The 22,031-nt window shown below is 41.6% G+C and overlaps 1 protein-coding gene across 5 annotated transcripts in view; it reads left to right on the forward strand.

The window, feature by feature from the left end:
- zswim5 (zinc finger, SWIM-type containing 5) overlaps positions 1-22,031 on the forward strand; it is a 252,422-nt gene that overhangs the window by 176,783 nt on the left and 53,608 nt on the right. For all 5 annotated transcript variants that reach the window (XM_041207622.1, XM_041207623.1, XM_041207626.1 and 2 more), the window contains 2 exons: positions 10,539-10,687; positions 19,106-19,256. In XM_041207622.1, coding sequence (XP_041063556.1) covers positions 10,539-10,687; positions 19,106-19,256 — 300 coding nt within the window. The remainder of the gene's footprint in view (positions 1-10,538; positions 10,688-19,105; positions 19,257-22,031) is intronic.

Genomic DNA, 22,031 nt, shown 5'->3' on the forward strand with positions numbered 1-22,031 from the left:
CATTGTGTAGCTCCTGACAATTTAAAGACATGCTTTTTTTTCTCTGACATATATAGCTACTATTGCTACTATTAAGATAAATGGGAGGGAGGAATCATAAGATTCACATCTTGGTTTTTCTAACTCGCATGTGAATTTTATTAGAATGATTGATTTTTTTCATTGGTCAATTCTGTATGTGTGTGCATGTGTGTGTGTGTGTGTGTGTGTGTGTGTGTGTGTGTGTAACATGTCTGTACATTATGATCCCTATAGAGACCGATAACTTTTAGAAAGATATTTGAATTTCCAGTGGCTGACTGGAAGGATCACAAGACAAGATTTCAGGTTTTAAAACATCTACTGTAATAAACAAACTGAAAGCAACATTGACTAACCACTATTCAGTAGGCAATATATACTCTAAATTACAGAAAAGATCCTCCTTTTTAACTTTTAAAATAACATAAAATCGCTCCCCCTCCCCCCTCCCCATACTTATACTTCACTCTGTCACTTAAATGGATACTTGATTCTCCAAGAACCAGTCCAAACTATTCTCAACTCCCAAAGACTTGCTTCTTTGCCTTTTCCAGCTAGATAACTTCTAATCCCCGAACTGGCTTTCACGGTGAGGGCTACCCTGGAGATCCTCCCCCTAGCCAAAGCTAGACATATCTCCCAGCCTTTTAAATCCTCACAAACTTGCTCTCTTCAATCCAAGCATGAGCTCCCACCCACATTCTGCATGGTGGGCATTAGAGACTGGCTGCCTCTATCTGATGAAGTTCTGATGAAGAGTCATATGGACTCGAAACGTTAACTGTATTCCTCTCCGCAGATGCTGTCAGACCTGCTGAATTTTTCCAGCTATTTTTGGTTTTGTTTCAGATTTCCAGCATCCGCAGTATTTTGCTTTTGCCTCTATCTCTCTTGCTCTCTCGCATTCTCTCTCGCACTCTCTCTCGCACTCTCTCTCGCTTTCTCTCTCTCACTTGCTGATGATTGCACAATGTTCAGCACTGTTTGCGACTCCTCAGATACTGAAGCAGTTCATGTCGAAATGCAGCAAGACCTGGACAATATACAGGATTAAACTGACAAGTGGCAAGTAACATTCATGCCACAAAAGTGCCAGGCCATCCAACCGTCGCCCCTTGATGTTCAATGGCATTACCATCACTGAATCCCCCACTATTAATATTCTGGGGGTTACCATTGACCAGAAACTGAAATGGACTAGCCTTATAAATACTGTGGCTACAAGAGCAGGTCAGAGGCTAGGAATCGTGCAATGAGTAACCCACCTCCTGACTCCCCAAAGCCTGTCCACCATCTAGAAGGCACAAGTCAGAAGTGTGATGGAATACTCCCCACTTTCCTGGATGAGTGCAGCTCCCACACCACTCAAGGAACTTGACACCATCCAGGACAAAGAGGCACGCTTGATTGGCACCACATCCACAAACATTCATTCTCTCCACCACTGACGCATAGTAGTAGCAGTGTGTACTGACTACAAGATGCACTGCAGGAATTCACCAAGGCTCTTTAGACAGCACCTTCCAAGCCCACAACCATCTGGAAGGACAAGGGCTGCAGGTGCATGGGAACAACACCACCTGGAAGCTCCCCTCCAAGTCACTCACCACCCTGCCTTGGAAATATTTCACCGTTCCTTCACTGTTGCTAGGTCAAAATCCTGGAACTCCCTTCCTAACAGCACTGTGGGTGTTCCTACACCACATGGACTGCAGTGGTTCAAGAAGACAGCTCACTACCACCACCTCAAGAGCAACTACCAGATGAGCAATAAGCACTGGCCCAGCCAGTGAAGCCCATATCCTGTGAATGAATTTTTAAAAAACCCTGCAAACCAATACTACAATGACTTCCTATGGCCTTCTCCCTTACCAAAGCCCATCTCCATCGCAATGTGAATCACATGGGCCTTGTATCCAGGTGGAAATGCTAATTAGCTAATCCTTGGACACCCAACTCCGTTCTATCTCAAAATTAAATAGACAGTCCCCAAAACATAACAATCTTTTATATTTGTAACAGCATGTATGTTAGTTTCAAGAGTGCAGTGCTAAAAACAAAGACTCATGATTGTGTACCACCACCTCATTTGGTGCCAATGCTTCTGTAAACAGTCTTCACACAAGAGATAAATGGCGGCTTTTAGTAATTTGGGAACTCACAGAACTACAAGCCCCAGAGTTCACTAATTCTATACTTGAGTGCCCATTGGTAATTAACTGCCTTTGCTTCCACATTTGATGTAGAAACATTATTAAGGATTTCAGATGATGTCAAGAAGAGGCTGATTATTGTGTGAAATGTCACTGACTTGATATATTCATAAATATATTGCATCTTATATTTAAACACAAATTTGTTATTTTTACTAACTGATATTGGTTAAGCGTGTGAAGTTAAATGGATGTCAGTTTGATTCAGTAGCATCACTGCCTTCAGAGTCTAAAGGTTGAGAGTTCAAACATGAGTCTAGCACTTGAGTGCATAATCTGTGATGCCTCATTAGTGCACTGCTGAGAGAGTGCTGCATGATCAGTGGTACTGAGCTGGAGATTTTGCTCCTGGGGTAGCTAACTTGCGTCAGGAGATTTCCTGGCTCAGCATACCCACCTCGGAAAAGAGTACCCTGAATGGTGCAAGTTTCACTTTGAGATTGTGTGGGGGTTGGGAGGGGGGTGGTACAGATGTGAGATGGATTTGGGCCCGCCAGCCCCAGGCACAGATTGGAGGTGGCCACAAGGGCCGCCGAGTGCCAAGGTTGTTTCAAAGGCCCGCCTCGTACTCTGGAATTTTGTCCCAGTTGTTTTGTTAAATAACCTCACCTCATCACTCCCCTGCCTCCTCCTCCTCCTCCCCACCCCCCCCACCACCCCCCCCCCCCCCCCCCCCCCACCCCCCACCCCCCACCCCACCCATCCATCCATGCAAATGCATGGCCCCTTACAGCCTCCATGCCAAGTCACCTAGTAGCCAGTGTGGACAGACCTCAGGACCCACGTTGAAATGATTCCAGGGATAAACAACTGTAGCTTTGAGAATAGATTGGAGAGGTTGGGGTCTGTTTTCCTTGGAGAAAAGAAGGCTGAGAGGAGACTTGACAGAGATATGCAAGATCCTAAGGTGTATGAACAGAGTAAATAGTGAGAAACTGTTCCCACTCAAGCATACATCAAGAACTAGAGGGCACAGATTCAAAATAATTGGCAAAACGAGTAAATGTGATGGGAGGAAATTTTTTTTTTTACCCAGAGAGTGGCTGTAGTCTGGGATGAACTTCCTGGAAAGGGTGGTGAAGGTAGATTCGATCAAGGTATTCAAAAGGGAACTGGAATGCTTCCTGAAAAGAAAGAATGTGCAAGTTATGGGGATAAGGCAGGGGAGTGGGATTGGGTAGAATGCTCTTTCTGAGAGCCAGTGCAGACTCGAAGGGCCAAATGGCCTCCTTATGCACTTTAAAGATTCTGTGATTCTGAAATAAAATAAAGATCTAAATATCTATTACCACTTTCATTATAATAAAAAAGCCCCCATTCGTGACAGCCCATTCAAAATTTTGAAAGCCCCTCAAATACTTAATACCTTATCAAAACAAACTTGCATTCATAACACCACATCAAAGACAGCTAATCCTTTAATAACTTCTTTGAGCTGTCAGTCAAACTGTGAGAACTTAGAACCTCCTGCTGGGATAATTGTAGGCTGTGGAAAGCAGCCAACCATTAGTAATGATATCATGATAACCCTTGAGGTAATTCAACAAGCAACGATGGTGACTACCAGAACAGATTTTTTTTTAATCAATTCCTATTGACACAGGCAGGCTCCAATTTTTAAAGGGTTGGGGATTTAAATAACTAGACAACTTGACAGTTCTACATACTTTATCCACCCTTCAAGAGCGTTTATGTCTCGTTGATAAATTTGTGTCTCCCACTCTGTAGAATAAAGCCTTTGCTACAGTGAAAATGGGGTCTGTTTGAACTTAGCACTGAGTTCAAATGGCCCTGCTGAGTTCAGGTTTCCTGCTTGCGTGAGTCATGTCCTGTCCCCTTTCATCTAGTAGCAAAAATTGGATCTGTTGGAAATGGGTGAGGGCCTTATGGATCCAGGTCCCTTCCACCATTTTTAAGGACCTGAGGAGTCTCCATGATTCCGCAAATATCCGGCCCACTTTGAGATGTGATGTTAAACCAAGACCCAGCCTGCTTGTTTAGATTATGTAAAAGGAGAACTCTACATAAAAGTATTATGAGTTCTCCTGGTGTCCTGGGGTAGGGGATGGAGAGTGGGGGGGTTGTGGTGAGGTGGGGGTGGTAGTCAGAGTGGTGGTCATGTTGGGGGATAGTCGCATCGTGTCGGGGTTGGTGGTCGGCAGTAGTCAGGTGGTCAGGGAGTGGTCGGGTCTGGGGGTAGTTGAGAAATTGGGGGGCTTGTCAGGGGGGATTGATTGGGGGTCAGTTGTGGAGGTATCCAGATGTTGGACTAGGGTTTATTATGTCTAACATTTCCTGGATAACTATTCAAGTAAGAACCACAAAACTGTCTGGAGTCAGCAACTGTAGCTTAGTGTCAAAGACAGGAGGCATTTGCGGAAGGTTCCAGAGAGCAAGGGAATTTCCCATTGGAAGTTGGAACTTCCCGGGCAATTCCCACATAGGTCTGCGTGTCAGGACTTCTGGAGAGTCCCAATGTGCATCTCAGTTGTATATCTGTTCTCTGGCAATCCAGAGCCTGGATGATTTGGCCTATTACGTCCAATTCTGGGCTCCACATATTTAGAAGAATGTCAAGGTCTTGAAGAGGGTGAAGGAGATTTACTGAAATTATGTCAGGAATAGGGGACTTTGGCTATATGAGGAGACTAGAAAAGCTGGGATTGTTCTCCTTAGAACAGGGAAAGCACAGAGAAAATTAAGGAACAATTTAATAGAGGTGGTTCAAAAATTTGCATTTCCACTGATGGGATTTTAGGTAACTGGCGAAAGAACCAGAGGGAAGAAGAGGAGCATCTTCTCTAAGCTATAAGTAGTTACGCTGTGGAATGCACTACCTGAAAGCTTCAATATTAACTTTCAAAAGGGAATTGAATATATTTTTGATAGGAAAAAGGTGCAGAGCTATGAGGAAACTGCAATCAGGATAGGATGATTTAGATAGATCTTTCAGAAGAGCTCATAGAAGCTTGATTGGCTGAATGGCCTCTTTCTATAATGTATGATTCTGTGGCCTTATTTCTTGGAACCTTGTGGATGGAAATTAACTCTCACATTTGCCTACAAAACAACAGTAACTGCATTCAGGAGTAATTCATTGGCAGAACTAAATCAATTTTGTCAGAGACAATTTGCCTGTAATAAATCTGTGTTGGTTGTCAGATTAATTAACAGTTAATCTATTTTGGTGATGTTGGTTAAGGGAAGAATGTTGCCCAGGACACCTCTCTGTTTTTCTACACAAAGTATGTTGGGTTCTTTTACATATATCTAAACAAATAGATGGGACCTTGATTTGACATTTCATCTCAAAGACATCTCTGACAATGTAGCACTCTCTCAGCACTGTGCTAAAGGGGCAACCTAGATTATGAATCCTCAACCTTCTGACTTTGCTTTAGAAAGGCCAAGCAAAATGTGAATGAAATGCAAGTTCTTTCTAGATCATACCCAGCAACCTGAAAAACTAACAAAACCTGAGTAATTGCTTCAGAAAAACTGACACATGCTCAAAAGTTGGTAGCTTGAGATCAGCTGTGATTAACAGCTTATGCTACGTGATTATATAGATTTTATAACTCAAACTGTTGGTATATTCAACATTCTGTGGGAAGACATACAGGCCAGAAAAGGGGAAAAACACAAAAACAAATGAAAGGATGAAAAAGGCAACTGGAAATAAAGACACAAAAAAATTGGTGTTTATTTCCAGGGGTTCTATGAGTAAGCTTTCTTAAAAGCATTTTTTTTTGTTCTATCCAAATAATGCATCCTTTTGAATTTTAGGCCCTTTATACTTCAGAATTAATAGATTTTTCATCCTTAAGAAAGGAAATCAAAACTGTTATTTGAATTTTCAACAGAATAATCAGACCATCAACAAGCCAAAAGTCACCTCAACAGTCATTCTCCAGTTCAAAAGAGGTAGAATTTATGTGAAGCATACTAGTGGATGTGCAAAACTGTTGTACTTTAATTGCTTGAATCATGCACCAAGATTTTGGTCTTTGAAACTTGTGTATTGTCTCGGAGAGTATTTTGTAAAGTGCAAATAATTACAGTTCTGCTGGGAGAAATTGTAAGTGAGGAAGCAATAATACCATGTATGTAGCGTATTGGCTTGAGCGCAATTCTATTAATGCATAACTATACTAATGTACTAAATAAGCCGAGTGACAATAGTGCTTCCACGTACCTAAGAGCAGTTGGTTCAAGAGTTACATCCATAAAGGTTTATGAGCAGGTCTGCTGTCTGTCATCTGCAAAGGTGGAGGAAAGACGGTGTCTTTCTCCGGAGAAATACTAAGAAGGAATACACAAATTATTTTCAAAAACAAAAGTATTGGTGCTTGTTGGCGGACAGCAGCAGGGTGGTAAATTGTAAAGCATTTTATGTCCTGTGTTTTGTGTGGTGTGAAAACAGTATATTCTTCGCAATAATGGTAATTGTAATTCATGTTTTGTTCTAGAAGGGAAACATCAAAACAAAACTGTGAAATGCAGTCTGAATACTACGGTCTCAGCAGGTTCATAGTAACCAGTGAAGCCTAGTTTGTGGAATTTAAACAGGGTAATTTAACATGATGGTTTATGGTGAAATGCTGTCACTTTGATTTGAGCATTCCCTTCCTTTGGACTGGAGCAGCTGCATTTCAAAACACAAATTATGTTTGTACATTAATCCCATTAAAACTGCAGTGACCTATAATAATGTAAAAATACATACCTGTAGAGGTTCAGATAAGACGGCAAAATGGTGCAAAGCAAAAAGTTTATCTGCAGGCCCTGGTTAAGCTCAAAGGTTGAATTGTAAAAACAGCAAGTCATGCAAGTTTTTGTTTTAATTATTTGGCTGAGAGGGTGACAGATAGGTATCTATTTCTGGGCCTTCATTACTCGTCAACGCTTTTTCTTCCTCAATCCTAAGTAGACTGAGAATGGACACTCAAGTGCAGGCAACATGATGCATCTTTCAGTCCATGATGACAGACCAACTTGGTAGATCTCTTACATCAAGTGAAAAATCTTGGTGGAGCAGCTTGGAATACTCTGATTCTCTGGACATAAACTCGTCAGTCATCAAGTGAACTGAAAGGTCTGTGTTAGAACAGACTTCAGGAGAAATTACATCAGGTACCTGTACTGATTTTGTGGAATTTTACACATTCAGGTGATTTAATATGTGCGGATTGTGCAGGTGAGCTCCTGGTACATTTTTGATCTGGAATTTAGAGGCTTGCCCATGATGGGAACAGTAAGAAATTGCTTACCAGCATGCTCTTGCTGACAGCATTGCATAATGGGAAAATCAGAAGGATGTAAATGGTGGCAGAAGTTTGTACAGCCTCTATAAAGACTGCAGTGGTGAAAAGCCTTTATAATGGCTATGTGAAATGTATAGAAATTAAAAAGGCTTCATAAAGACAGTATGTAACAAAAGAATTAAATGGTAAATCCATTGGTATATAAATGCTGTGTCGGAGCAGGAAATAAGAGTATGTGGTCGGAAGGTGAAGCAATGCAGCACCTAATTCCCTTTTTTGATAGCTAGTAAGGCAAATGTGCATACAGTTTTCTGTTTACAGAATTCCAGGATGACTGATACCAGGTGACAAGGCCGAACATTGTCTGCATTACCTACAGGAAATGAAAATGGATGCAAACGAAGAGGGCAAGCCTTAGGAAAGCTTGCTAAGATAAGACCACCAAATAGTATCAGCTACAGATGCATGACAAAAATATGTATGTTGCTGTTACTGGGCACCCTGTTTCATCTTAACTTCTGCCCCCATGCAGTTTGTGAAATGCAATAGCATAGTGACTTTGGGCAACCATGTTATGCTCCTCATGTCGATTAGTAGCAAAGGAGGTGAAATAGGTGGCTGTGCTGTTTGTCCAATACACCTGAGGGCAGCACATTGGCTAATAATGTAGATTACCCTTTATTAGACCGAAGGAGGCGGAGAAAAATAAGTTGAATGTGCCTGTAATCTTCCATACCATGGATCGTGCTATCCCTGTAGTACAGCTTGGCTGCAGATGTATCTGCAGCTGATAGAACAAAACTGCAATTCGCTTCATGCTATTCTGAACCCTGTGCAGCCAGTTCTGCATGGAAATTACTATGTGGATGTGTGACAGGGCATGCAGGTATGGTTGATGCCTATTATGTTGAATACAGGCAATCCAGATCTGCTTACTGATATCTGATGTGCATTCTTTCAATTGGTACCACTCGAGTTATAAACTACAGGGATGTTTTGATAGCGCCCTATTGTATTTGGCTAGCATTGATTTGCCAGTGGACACTGTACTTGGTATAGCTCCCAGTTAAGAGCTGTGACACAGTAAAGTGGAGTGAACATTGATATGTGGAGAAAACTTGGCAGATCCCATATATTTTAAGGACCTTCCTGTTCTGTAGAACTCTTAGGCTTTCTGTACACCCAGTCCATCATTGATATTAAGTGCGTCTGCTGCTTCTCATTTCACATAAATGCAATTCATGGTCTCATTTGGAAAAACCGAAGAAAATGCATTAAAAATTAACTGTGGAAAAATACACTGGTATTCTAAATATTAGCTAGAGCTTGAGTTATTAAAATTAATTTACAAATTAACGTGCAAAATTCAAAGATGTATACATTGCCACTCCAAACATTAGCTCAAATGACAGAAATGTGAAATGAGGCCTGCTAAGGATCCTTGTTAATATGTTGGATGCATAGTTAGGCTGCTGCTCATTCTGCCAGGAAGTAAAAATTGCAGACATACAGCCGCTAATGAAATTACTGTAGTGTGCAGTGGAAACCCTGCAGAGGTGCTTGCTGCCTAATTTCCCAGTTCCTGTTCACCTGAATCGTGCCGACAATTCCAGTAATGCTGTGAGGAATCTTGTCGCTTATGTCACATGCCTTCCTTACACCTCTGATACAAAGCCTGATTGTTATCTTTAAATGGAGATTCAGGGGGTGGGAAGCCATATAATATTATGAGCAGAATGCTTTTAGATTCCACCGTTCCTCTGTTAGATACCTCTGCCAGGGGTATCTTATTTTAAGGAAGCCTTTGCTATTTTGTCTTGGTATTTGTCAGTTGCCTCCTTGCAGTCGAATGTTCTTCTTTCTTGTTAAGTCAGTTATGTTCATTGAATATTGGTCACTGAATGATTCAGAGGAAGAGGTAGTGCCCGAAAATAGATTAAAAATGACAAAAAATATACCTAGGATCTGTGCAAATTGTAAAAGGAGTAAGGAGACACCTGATCACCTTTTGTTGGTTCATCCTGACATGATCAGCAGTTTGGATTGATTTTCTTTAATACGGATTGTGTAAATCTGCAACCCCCTTTGCTGCTTTTATCAATTGCACCAACACTCAATATTTGGGTGTTTATATTCTATGTACATAAGTTTCTCTTTCTTTCAATTATCAGCTAGGGAATGTTGAATAGAAAATGAAGCTTATTTGCTTGTCCAATTTTGACTGTTTTTAAACCTGATTTCTGGCGTTTCCTGTTGGGAGTCTTGCTTTCCTTGGAAGCCCTGGCAACTCTTCCAATAATTGAAGTGGGTGATTTCTTGTAAAATATTCGATATCTTTACAATAATATTTCAGCATTGTAAGAGAGCTTAATAAAAGAATGTTCTTAATTATCGGGTTTTAATTACTTTTGTCCCTTTTTACACCCAAGGCACGAGTTCATAGTGTCCAACTCTACCTGCACCACCAACCCTCCTGTACTGAACTTGTGACTATTCTGCTCATGTCACCCATGACAGTGAAGGCCAACCCACTCATTCAGTAGTGCATGCCATCACAGCTGACTTTGGTTCTTTCTTTCCTGATACCTATGAGTGCACTTTCCACCCAAGGCCACTGCATTCCAGCATTCAGGAGCAGGAAGTCTGGGTGAGGCGGTTTTCTTAACCCAGAAGCACAGAGACCAATTGTGATGTTATTGTCTCCTTAAGCTTCTCCACCTCTCTCCCTCTTATCCTTGAAGGTGCTCTTAAAAACCTACCTCTTTGACCATGCTTTTGCTCAATCACCTGTCCTAATTTCTGGCTTAGTTGTTAAATTTTGTCTGACTACGTTCCTATGAAGTGTCTTACTATTTTTAACGTACTATATAAATGAAAGTTGTTACTACTACAGCCTCAGCCAACTTTTATCCTCCAAGCATCAGGGGAACTTTATGGCCACTTTTAGGCATTTTGCAACATTGAAAATAGAGTGAGAATCCATTTTGATGTGCCAGATGTGTTCGTTTTTTGCTGTTTACCTGCTTTCTGTTTTGCTCAGGTGCCCCTGACCCAACAGCTGGTGCCAGCATTGATGATGAGAACTGTTGGCATCTTGATGAGGAACAAGTTCGAGAGCAAGTAAAGCAATTCCTATCACAGGGAGGATACTACGGGTCTGGCAAACAATTAAACTCTATGTTTGCTAAGGTAAGGCTCTTTTAACACAAAAGTTATTTTCAAAAGGCAAACTTCTGAGTAAAGCTACTATTAATGAAGAGCAGAATGTCATATTTGAGCTCTCCTGCCACTTCAATTCTTTGCAGCTTATAATTCCACCCTGCTTTTGGTCATAATTATGTTTAGGTACAGTTGGACCAATTTTAAAAAATATAATAATGAATTAGCTTTGTTTTTATAGACAGGTCAAATAATTATCCTCCTTCTATTACCATTCCAAAGAAAGGGTTGCCGACTTTGTGTTTAGCTCAAGAAAGCAACTTCTAACAACCGCAGTGATGTAGAAGTTTTAATTTGTTGATTTTATTTATTTATGAGGCTTCTTTACTTCCAAAAAAAAACACATTCCCTCATCTTGCAACAACACCTTTTACTATTCATTACATCAAGCCGCATGAGAAAACTTAACAGCTATAATGGTGACAGTAACAAATGATATTAGTGCTGTAAAACTGCAGTAACTAGATTCCAAAAAGGTAAACAGTGCAAAAACTATATTATAAAAGATTAATCTGGAAGCTTGTTCCAGGCAGTAACTCCTCAGGGCTTGAATTAAACTCAAAAGCGCTGCATTCAAGCAGTGAATTATTGTCCAAAACAAAAAACAAAAATACCTGGAAAAACTCAGCAGGTCTGGCAGCATCTGCGGAGAGGAACACAGTTAACGTTTTAAGTCTGTATGACTCTTCAACAGAACTAAGGAAAAATAGAAAAGAGGTGAAATATAAGTAGGTGAATGAATGTCATCTGATCTCTAAGGGTGTTACTGTATTTTATACTCCAGAAAGCCAGTTGGGGAAGGATAGAACTGGAGACAACCTTTACATACCTTTATAAGTATTTCTTCACAGAATTGCACAGTGCAAGCATACATTTCCTAACCAAAACCCCTGTTCCAAGATGATCCTTTTATTTTATTTATTCTTTCACAGGATGTGGGAGTCGCCAGCTAGGCAAGCATTTAAGACCCATCTCTAATTGCCCTTGAGAAGCGGTGGTGAGCCGCCACCTTGAACCAGTGCAGTCCATGTGGTGTAGGTACACCTACAGTGCTGTTAGGAATGGAGTTCCAGAATTTTGACCCAGCAACAATGAAGGAACAGCGATATAGTTCCAAGTCAGGATGGTGTGTGGCTTGGAGGGTAACTTGCAGGTAGTGGTGTTCCCATATACCTGCTGCCCTTGTCCTTCTAGGTGGTAGAGGGTTTGGAAGGTACTGTCAAAGGAGCTTTGATGAGTTGCTGCAGTGCATCTTGTAGATGGTACATACTGCTGTAATGAGTTCGGGAGCTGAGTGGCCCTGGCAAAGCTCACAGAGCATCAGTGAGCTGGTTAAGTGCCACTTGATAGCACTGTCGACAACCCCTTCCTTCACTTTGATGATGATCAAGAGTAAGCTGTTTGGAGCAGTAATTGGCTTTGTTGGATTTGTCCTGATTTTGTGGACAGGACATATTTGGACAAATTTCCACACTGCCTGGTAGATGCCAGTGTTGTAGCTGTACTGGAACAACTTGGTTAGGGGCTCAGCAAGTTCTGGAGCAGAAGTCTTCAGTACTATTGCTGAAATGTTGTCAGGGCCCAGAGCCTTTGCAGTACCCAGTACATTCAGCTGTATTTTTCTTTATTATTCATTCACAGGATATAGACTTCACTAGCTGGGCCAGCATTTATTGCCCATCCCTAGTTGCCCTTGAGAAGGTGGAGGTGAGCTGCCTTCTTGAACTGCTGCAGTCTATGTGGGTATAGGTACACCCACAGTGCTGTTAGAAAGGGAGTTCCAAGATTTTGACCCAGTGGGCATGAAGGAACAGCGATATATTTCCAAGTCAGGATGGTGACTGACTTGGAGGGGAACTTACAAGTAGTGGTGTTCCCATGCATCTGCTGCCCTTGTCCTTCTAGATGATAGTGGTTGTGGGTTTGAAAGGTGCTGTCGAAGGAGCCTTGGTGAATTCTTGCAGTGCATCTTGTAGATGGTACACACTGCTGTTACTATGCGTCGGTGGGAGAGGGAAGGAATGTTTGTGGATGTGGTGCCAATCAAGCGGGCTGCTTTGTCCTGGACAGTGTCAAGCTTCTTGTGTGTTGTTGGAGCTGCACTCATCCAGGCAAGTGGAGAATATTCCATCACACTCCTGACTTGTGCCTTGTAGATGGTGGACAGGCTTTGGGGAGTCAGGAGGTGAGTTATTCGTCACAGGATTCCTAGCCTCTGACCTGCTTTTGTAGCCACAGTATTTATATGGCTAGTCCAGTTCAGTTTCTGGTCAATGGTAACCCCCCCAGGATGTTGATTGTGGGGGATTCCGTGATGGTAATGCCATTGAACATCAAGGGGTGATGGTTGGGTTCCCTCTTGTTGGAGATGATCATAGCCTGATACTTGTGTGGCGCGAATGTTACTTGCCACTTGTCAGCCCACTCAATTCAGCAGAGTGAATTGAATTGTCTGAAGACTGTCGTCCGTGATGCAGGGGCCCTCAGGAGGAGGCTAAGGTGGATCATCCACACAGCACTTCTGGCTGAAGTTTGTTGCAAATGCTTCAGCCTTGCCTTTTATACTGATGTTCTGGGTTCTCCCATCATTGAGGATGGGGATACTTATGGAGCCGCCTCATCCAGTTGGGTGCTTATTTGTCCACCACCATTCATGAGTGGATGTGGGAGGACTGCAGCGCTTTGATATGATCCACTGGTTGTGGGATCATTTAGCTCTGTCTATCACATGTTGCTACCACTTTTGACATGCAAGTAGTTCTGTACTGTAGCTTCACCAAGTTGCCACCTCATTTTTAGATCTGCCTGATGCTGCTGCTGGCGTACGCTCCTACACTCTTTATTGAACCAGGGTTGATCCCGAAAGGTAGAGTGGTGGACATGGGTTATGATGTTACACATTTAGTAATTTGGTAGTACAGAACTTGAGTATTGCTGCAAAAAAAGACATGTCAAAGCTTTTCACCTTGCAGTCATCAGGACACTTTGCAAGAAGAGTGTAAAATGAAAAGCTTTGACGTGTCTCTTTTTTCAGCAATACTCATGTTGAATATCGTGGTTGAGTAGAATCCTGCTGCTGCTGAGGCCCACAGCGCCTCATGGATGCCCAATTTTGAGTTATTGGATCTGTTCGAAATCTCCCATTTCGCACTGTGGTCGTGCCACACAACACGATGGAGAGTATCCGTTCTCTGAGGGTGGAACTTCCTCTTCTGAAGGACTGTGTGGTGGTTTTTATTACAAGTACTGTTAATGGACAGATATATTGGCCACAGGTAGATTGGTAAGGACGGGGCCAAGCAAGTTTTTTTCCTCGGCTATTGCCTTACCACCTACTGCAGACCCAGTCTAGCAGCTATGCTCTTTAAGACTTGGCCAGCTCAGTCAGTAGTGGGTGCTACCAAGCCACTCTTGGTGATGGACATTGAAGTCTCCACCTAGAGTACACTTTGTGCCCTTGCCACCCTTGGTGCTTCTTCTAATTAGTATTCAACATGGAAGAATACTGATTGATCAGCTGAGGAGGGTGGTGGTGGTAGTGGAGGTTGGTAGGTGGTAATCAGCAGGAGGTTTCCTTGCCCATATTTGACCTGATGCCTTGCTATATTGAGGACTCCCAGGGCAATTCCTGCATGAGTATATAACAATGTGCCGCCACCTCTCGTGGGCCTATCCTGCTTGCGGTACAGGACATACCTGATGATGGTGATGTCTAGGACATTGTCTGTAAGGTATGATTTGATGAGTATGACTGTCAGACTGTTGCTTGACTAGTCCTTGAGACAGCTCTTCCAATCTTGGCATAAGCTTCCAGGTTTTAGTAAGGAGGACTTTGCAGGGTTGACATGGCTGAGTGGGTCATTGTCATTCCTGGTGCCTAGACCAATGCCAGATGGACCGTCTGGTTTCATTCCTTTTTGACTTTGTAACGGTTTATATTTAACTCTTTCGAGTACAAACACGTTTCCATCTGTTCCTATTCAGATGAAGTTACATTGTTTCATAGTTTGCCATTGTGAGATTTGAACTCTTGATCGTGGGGTTACAAGCCCAGTACCATAACCACTTGGCTATTTAGGCCAAGCCAAACAGCAATGTATTCCAACAACTTCCAAACCTTTTAAAAATAAATCTGTTGCAGAATTGACCAGTATAGGGTTGACTTTGTTTATTTTTTACTAGAAAAGTACTTATGCTTTTTTGGCTAACACAAACTGAAGTGTATTTTTTGAAGATGTTTTCTTTACCTTTTTTTTTTTGCATCCTTTTCCCCATCATTGTGTAAATACAGATATAATGGGTGGCTTGGTGGAACAGTGCCTTATTGTGCATTGTTACACTGGGTAAATTTAAGATTCAAAACAATTCTCACCTGCCTTTTAAGCTTAGCCTAGATGGAAATGCTATCAGATGTAACAGGGAGTAATCAAAGATATCTCAGTAATCTGACGTAAGGAAGAAAAGGAACACAAAATTTTTCCATCTTGTGTAATGCTTCAAAATTGGCTGCAAGGCAGCATTGACAGAGGTAATAGTTGGCCGCCTGTTTCATCATTTGGATATGTAGATGGGTACCTAATAAGGTACCTGTAATAGTGGAAAGAAAATTAAAAGTTTAACAGTTTAAACTAATGCTACGTGCTCCTCAGAAGGAAAATGCCCAAACAGTTCCTTGCTGTAGAGGATCGTGCACCTATAGCTTCTAGTTTGGTTATTGCTCAAGTCCACCAACTTTGATTTCTTCTGGAGCTTGGACCACTTTTTAGGATTTAATTGAAGTTGAAAGTTTAGCATGGTAGAGAAAGAAGAAACTAACTAATTTCATAAATACAATCCAATCAATCTTAGTAGAGAGAGAAAGAAGGGAAAATTATTTTCATTTGCTAAAGAAGTAAATTCCCTCCTACTCTTTTGTCCCTTTGCCCACTTTCTGCTTGAGGCAGTGGCTCCTGCCCGGCCACAGTTCCACAGTCATCAGCAGCCCTCTAGCATCTTAGCTGAGTGGTTGTTCTTCACATATGAGCCTGGACCAAGAATGTTGGTCAGCTATTTCACTGAAGGAGAAGAGCACCCTTGGCAGCTGAGTCCAGTCCTACACTAGACCAACATCCACATGTGCTTTAATAAAAGCAAAATACTGCGGATGCTGCAGATTTGAAATCAAAACAGAAAGTGCTGGAAAAACTCAACAGTTCTGGCAGCATCTGTGAAGAGGGAAATAGAATTAACATTTCGCATCCAATATGACTCTTTTTTTGGAACAGTGGGCAGAATTTTGCCCTCGGGTAGGGAGTGGGCCCCACCGGCTTGACGGCAGGTGGACAGCTAACCCCCACCACTGAAATGGGGCTCGCCGCCATTTTGCGTGGGCGGGCCAATTAAGGCCCGCCCAGCGGCATCCCTGACGGGAAGCGCTATACGTTTCTTGTTCCGGGGGGAGGGATTCCCCAACTGTCAAAGTGTGCTCTTGAGCGCACTTCTCCCTGAGGCAAAGTCCTGTCTCAGGGAGAATAGTGACATTGGAAAAAACTTTGAAAATAGAAACAATAAAAAATTATTAACATGTCCCCCTCATGTGACAATGTCACATGAGATGGGGCATGTTAAAAAACGAACACACAAACTTTATTATTTTTGTTCAAAACAGACATGAAACTTCATCCCACCAGTGGATGAGGTTTCATGAATAATCAGAAGCCCGCTGGGGCTCCTGGCCTGCCCACCAGCCTTAAGTTTGGTCGGGCAGGTCTTTAGTTACTTTAACTAGCCTGTCAAGTGCCTCAATTGGCCATTGACATTTCGCTGTCCGCCCGCCTTCCTAAACATTTAAATGGCCCAGGATGACATCGGGGATTCCTCCCGACATCATCCCGCGTAACTTGCCCCTCGGCTAGCAGGCCTCGCCCCCAAATCGCCGAGGGGAAAATCCTGGTCAGTGTTTTAATACATATGTGTTTTGCTGAAAAGGGGGAAATGTTATCAGATGTAACAGGGAGTAATCATAGGTATCTCAGCAATCTGGATGACAATCAGAAAGTGGGCCTTGGCCATTTTCCCCCTCCCAGCCCCAGTTCATATTGAATCAATGTTTTGGTGTTAGTTATATATAACATTTTGCGGCCTTGACCTTTTTGTTCAAATAACCTTACTCAAAAATTTGTAGGAATATGGGACAGAGCAGGAATAGGATGGCTCTTTCAAAGAGTCAGCATAGTCACAAAAGGCCAAATGGTCTCCTTCTGTGCTGTGTAATTACATAAAACTTTACAGTGGAAATATTTGATAATATTTCCACATGTTCACTAAAGATTCAGTGCCCAAGAAATAGTACGACTAAAACCTTTACTATGATGGATGTGACCTTGACAAAAATTCAACAGGCTTCAGAAACTTTCGATTATACTTTAAATCAGTCTGTAATACACAACTTATTCAAACAGGCCAGTGAAGCTTATTGATCACATGATTTAAACTTCTCACTGTGTCTATAGTGGCACCAGGAGACCCTCTTATCCACCCACTCACCAAATTTATATAAACTCTGAAATTTATTTTCCTGCTGTTCCTTGGATGAGTATTGATGAATGACATTAACTTGCCAGTAGTCTATTTTTTCAAATGGCAACAAATACTCTGTTTATATTTAATAGGTAATGTAATTCAGAATATCTGAACCTTATATTCAGTTTGTAAGAGTTATCTGTGTACTAAGATTAAACCTCAAACTCCTTCCATTTTTAAAAGAGGAACATGAATGGAGATAATAGTTGGAACCATAAGAAAATACAGAATGGGAAAAGACTCAGTTGTTCATCTGGTTTGTTGCAAAAACAAATAGTCCTTAACCACCCACTTCAGCAAGTCTCCCTTAAATTTTCCCACACTTACTGTCTCACTGACTAGTCTGTTCCCTGCATTCAATAGTTACAATTAAACTGTTTTTTCTCTTCTAAGCTTGAGTTTGTGTCCATTCTTCCAGCATTTATGGCAATCTGAAACATACTTTTGAAATTTCAATCTATGTATTACATTTGAATCTCTTCAGGGGAGATGAGTGCGTAGTGGTAATGTCACTGGACTGGTAATCCTCTGGGGCATGGGTTCAGATCCCATCATGGCAGCTGGTGGAATATAATTCAATTAATAAATCTGGAATATAAAGCTAGTCTCAGTGATGGTGACTTTGACAACCATCATCAATTTTTGTAAAAGCCCATCTGATTCACTAGTGTCCTTCAAGGAAGGAAATCTTCCGTCTTTACCCGCTCTGGCCTCCATGTGACTCCAGACCCACAGCAACGTGGTTGACTCTTAACTTCCCTCTGAAATGACCTAGCAAGCCACTCAGTTCAAGGGCAATTAGGGATGGGCAACAAATGCTGGCCTTGCCAGAGATGCCCAAATCCCATGAAATAACAGAAAAAAAAATCAGATTTTTCTCCTCTCCTCAGTATAAAATCAACCATAAGAACATTCTTTACCTTATGATGCATTATCCTCCCGGTCTTCCTCAATCTCCTTGCAGCCTTTGATATGGTTGATCACATCCTTTAATGGAGAGGATTCTACACTGCCCTTGTTTCATTCCACTTTTACCTGTCCAGTGAAAGCGAAGACATTTCTGACAGGCTCCTCTTAACTCCTGCAGTACATCAGGAGTCATCCTGGTTACACCCTTAGTTCATTCATCTTTCTCATCATCTTATGGCAGCATCATCTCCTGGAAAAGAGGTCCGCTTCCATACCTATGCCAGTGACACCCAGCTGTCCCTATCTACCAACTGCTTCTGTATTGTCATGACTGGATGTTGGACAAGCAGTTAGAATGAGCCATAACATCTTACAGCTAAACTTAGGGAAGGCCACAGCCATCACGTTTCAACTCCATGAGTTGATCTCCATGAACACGGAAAGGAAGAATTCATTTAATATATGTGCAGCCTTTAAACATTGGAAGCAATCTTGTTTTTAATCCTTATGTCCTTTTTGTATTTTTTGTGACTTCACTGATTACCTACACACTCCATGTTACAGTGCTGACCTCTAAAAGTGACCGCCTAGGATGTTGATGTGAATATTAACTGATCACCATCACATAATAATTTAGCAGCATATCAGGTACATTGACAAACGTCGGTGTTAACTTACATTTCATTTGTTCACACTAATTGTGCTGTTTCAAAATTTTCTATTGAAAGAATTTTCAGATTCTTTTCACTTCTTTTCCAAAAGAAATAAAGAAAAATAACTTTTTGAATACAGATTATTAGAAAATGAATCTTTTGGTTTTAAAGTTGAGGGGGAATACCTCGGAACAGCGGTAGTTCTCTGGCAAAGCGTTACATTTTCATTCCAATTCCAGATTTTTAAATGTTGTATCAACCACAGGTACGAGAAATGTTGAAGATGAGGGATTCAAACGGTGCCAGGATGTTGACATTAATAACAGAACAGTTTATGGCTGACCCGCGACTCTCTCTCTGGAGGCAGCAAGGCACGGGAATGACAGACAAGTGCCGACAGCTTTGGGATGAGTTGGGTAAGTGTGGGGCAGAAGGCTGTAGTTGAGCAATGCAATATCTTAACCCCTGCTCCCAATAGCTGCTTCTGTACAGCATTTTCTGCATTAATGACCTTCTATCTGTGCAACCTAATCTTGTTAAAAATAAAGAACCTTTTTCTGTAAGAAACAACTTAACTTCGGAAGATGTAAATGAAACTTGTAGAAATTTTTCAATGAATGCTTGAAACACTTATAGAGCAAAGGAGGGGTTGGTTGAACTTTGTGTAATACAGGTATCTGTCATGTTGCATGGGATTATTTTATCATTTGAGAATTTATATTTGTGGCATTTTAATGTCTTTCAATAATATGTTCTAAAATACAATGTCAGTATGAAAAGCTTTACAATCATCATACATTGGATGTGACCTCAGGAACTAGACATTGTTGCTTTTTTGCCAGACTACTTTCAGCAGTCACAAGGACCAGATATCAAATTTCTGCATAAAGGAAGGGAAGGGAGTGAATCACCACATATATCAATTATAGAGAGGAGTGGTCTAATAAGCCGCAATCTCTTTCAGACAAATGATATAAGATATCATCAGTGAGATGCAACAAAGATTTAAAGGGGACAAAAGAATGTACAGAAGGTGAGGATAAAAAAATATTGAAAGTGGTCCATGCAAACAAATACATACCCATACAAGGAAAAATAAACAAATAGGGGGAAAAAACAGGGTCTGCATGTAACCCAAAGGCAAGTAAAACATTGTGGATTAACCAGTGCGATAAAAAGCAAAAGCAGAGTCATACCACAGGCTCAGCTAGTGCTGAGTTCTGACTAAGATTCTCCACCACAGACATCAGTCCCTCCAACCACACCCTGACAAGACCCTCCCCCAACAGAAATTCCCTTGGCTGTGAAGAAAATTAAAGATAGAGCTAAGATTTGTAGATACTAACGTGAATGTCCAGATCAGATGACTGGAGAATCCCCAGCGGAAAAATTGAGATATGTTTCCTGAAGTTAGCATTGTACTACTTTGGAATGAAATTAATGTGAAATTTTAAAACCTTTCTTAAATAAAGAATGAATAAATAAAATTAACTAACAATAGTTAGGAGTGAGAAAGCTGATGTATAAATGGATATAATACTAACAGTTGAGAGTACATTCTGCCAGTCACAAGGCTTTTAAATGTCATACCATATCTTTGCTGATGTGATATGCTCTATTTATTTCTCATTTGTGCACTAGAGAATGTGCATGGCCAGTAATATTAGTAGAACCAATCTTCAACCAGTGTGTACAATTCATTTCATAAAGATAAAGAGTAAGAAATTATAAATCTAGGTTGCCTAGAATAATCCTTATATAGGAAGATATTACTGCACATTGTTATAGTTTATGTGTTCTACTTCAAAACTGTTATTGGAGACTACCTGATGGCTGAAGTTTTAAGTTGAATTCTCTGTCCTTACGTACTGATGTTCCACTCCACTGACATTAAGAATGGAAAAGGTGAACTATGGGCAGTGCTCTCATACTGATTGGACTTCAGTAAAAAGATACCAACCGTTTTAACATTTTCAAAGGACATTAACGTTGCACTGGAGGCAGTTCAGAGGAGGTTCACTAGATTGATTCCATAGATGCGGGGCTTGACTAATGAGGAGACATTGAGCAGTTTAGGCCTATACTCGCTAGAGTTTAGAAGGATGAGAGGAGATATAATTGAGATATATAAGATGCTAAAGGGGATAGTCAAAGTAGACGTGGAGTGGATGTTTCCCCTTCTGGGGCATTCTAGAACGAGAGGCCATAGTTTTAGGCTAAGAGGTGGTAGATTTAAATCAGAGATGAGGGGGAATTACTTTTCTCAAAGGGTCGTGAATCTGTGGAATTCGTTACCTCAGAGTGCAGTGGATGCTGGGACGCTGAATAAATTTAAAGAGGAGATAGACAGATTTTTAATTAGTAATGGGTTGAAGGGTTATGGGGAGAGGGCGGGAAATTGGAGTTGAGGCCGAGATGAGATCAGCCATGATCGTAATGACTGGCGGGGCAGGCTTGAGGGGCTGAATTGCCTACTCCTGCTCCTAGTTCTTATGTTCTTAACTGTCGACAGGAACAGTAGGTTAGCTCAATTCCTTTGGCCATTCTGTTGGGAATTTTACTGTGACTCCAGAGGCAGACATGCTATAGTAGGGTGCAAGTGGATCCCACTTTGGTAGGTTGGTGGTGGGTGGTTTTGGTGGGGAGGGGTGGTTGGGTGGCGGAGTGGAGGGGGCTGTTGTGTGGCCTGGCCAAATTCTGAATCAGTGGCCGGGACCCTGGAGATGGACAAATTAAATTTCAGTAGTTGCCCCTCTTACAAAAGGGGTGCAAAGTGAAGTCCTTGGGGGCTTGTGCAATCGTTAAAACCGGGAAAAGTCATAGGAAACAACATAGCGAAGATGGGGAAATTAGAGAGGGAAAATATTTACAAATCCAGGAGGTCTGAAATTGAAACGAAAAGTGGAAACACACACGACTGACCTGAACAGAAAACAACATACCAGACACAAGCCCACTCCTGCCAGAACCAAGTTCTGATACAGGGGCTACACCCAAAGCACAAGCCTGCTTTCTCTTTCTACCCCCTGTTACCCCGCCCCTGCAACCACCCTTTATGCTGACAGGCTCAGCCCACAGCCTAAGCCTCCCTTTCTTCCCCAGTTCTGTTCATTTTTTTGCTCTTTTTCTTCTGTGTAAACATGCCTTTATGCCACCTTAGCTATCTTACACATTTAAAAAAAAATACGAAT

The sequence above is a fragment of the Carcharodon carcharias genome, chromosome 16 (genome assembly GCF_017639515.1).
Source record: "Carcharodon carcharias isolate sCarCar2 chromosome 16, sCarCar2.pri, whole genome shotgun sequence".
NCBI classification, from domain to species: Eukaryota; Metazoa; Chordata; class Chondrichthyes; order Lamniformes; family Lamnidae; genus Carcharodon; species Carcharodon carcharias.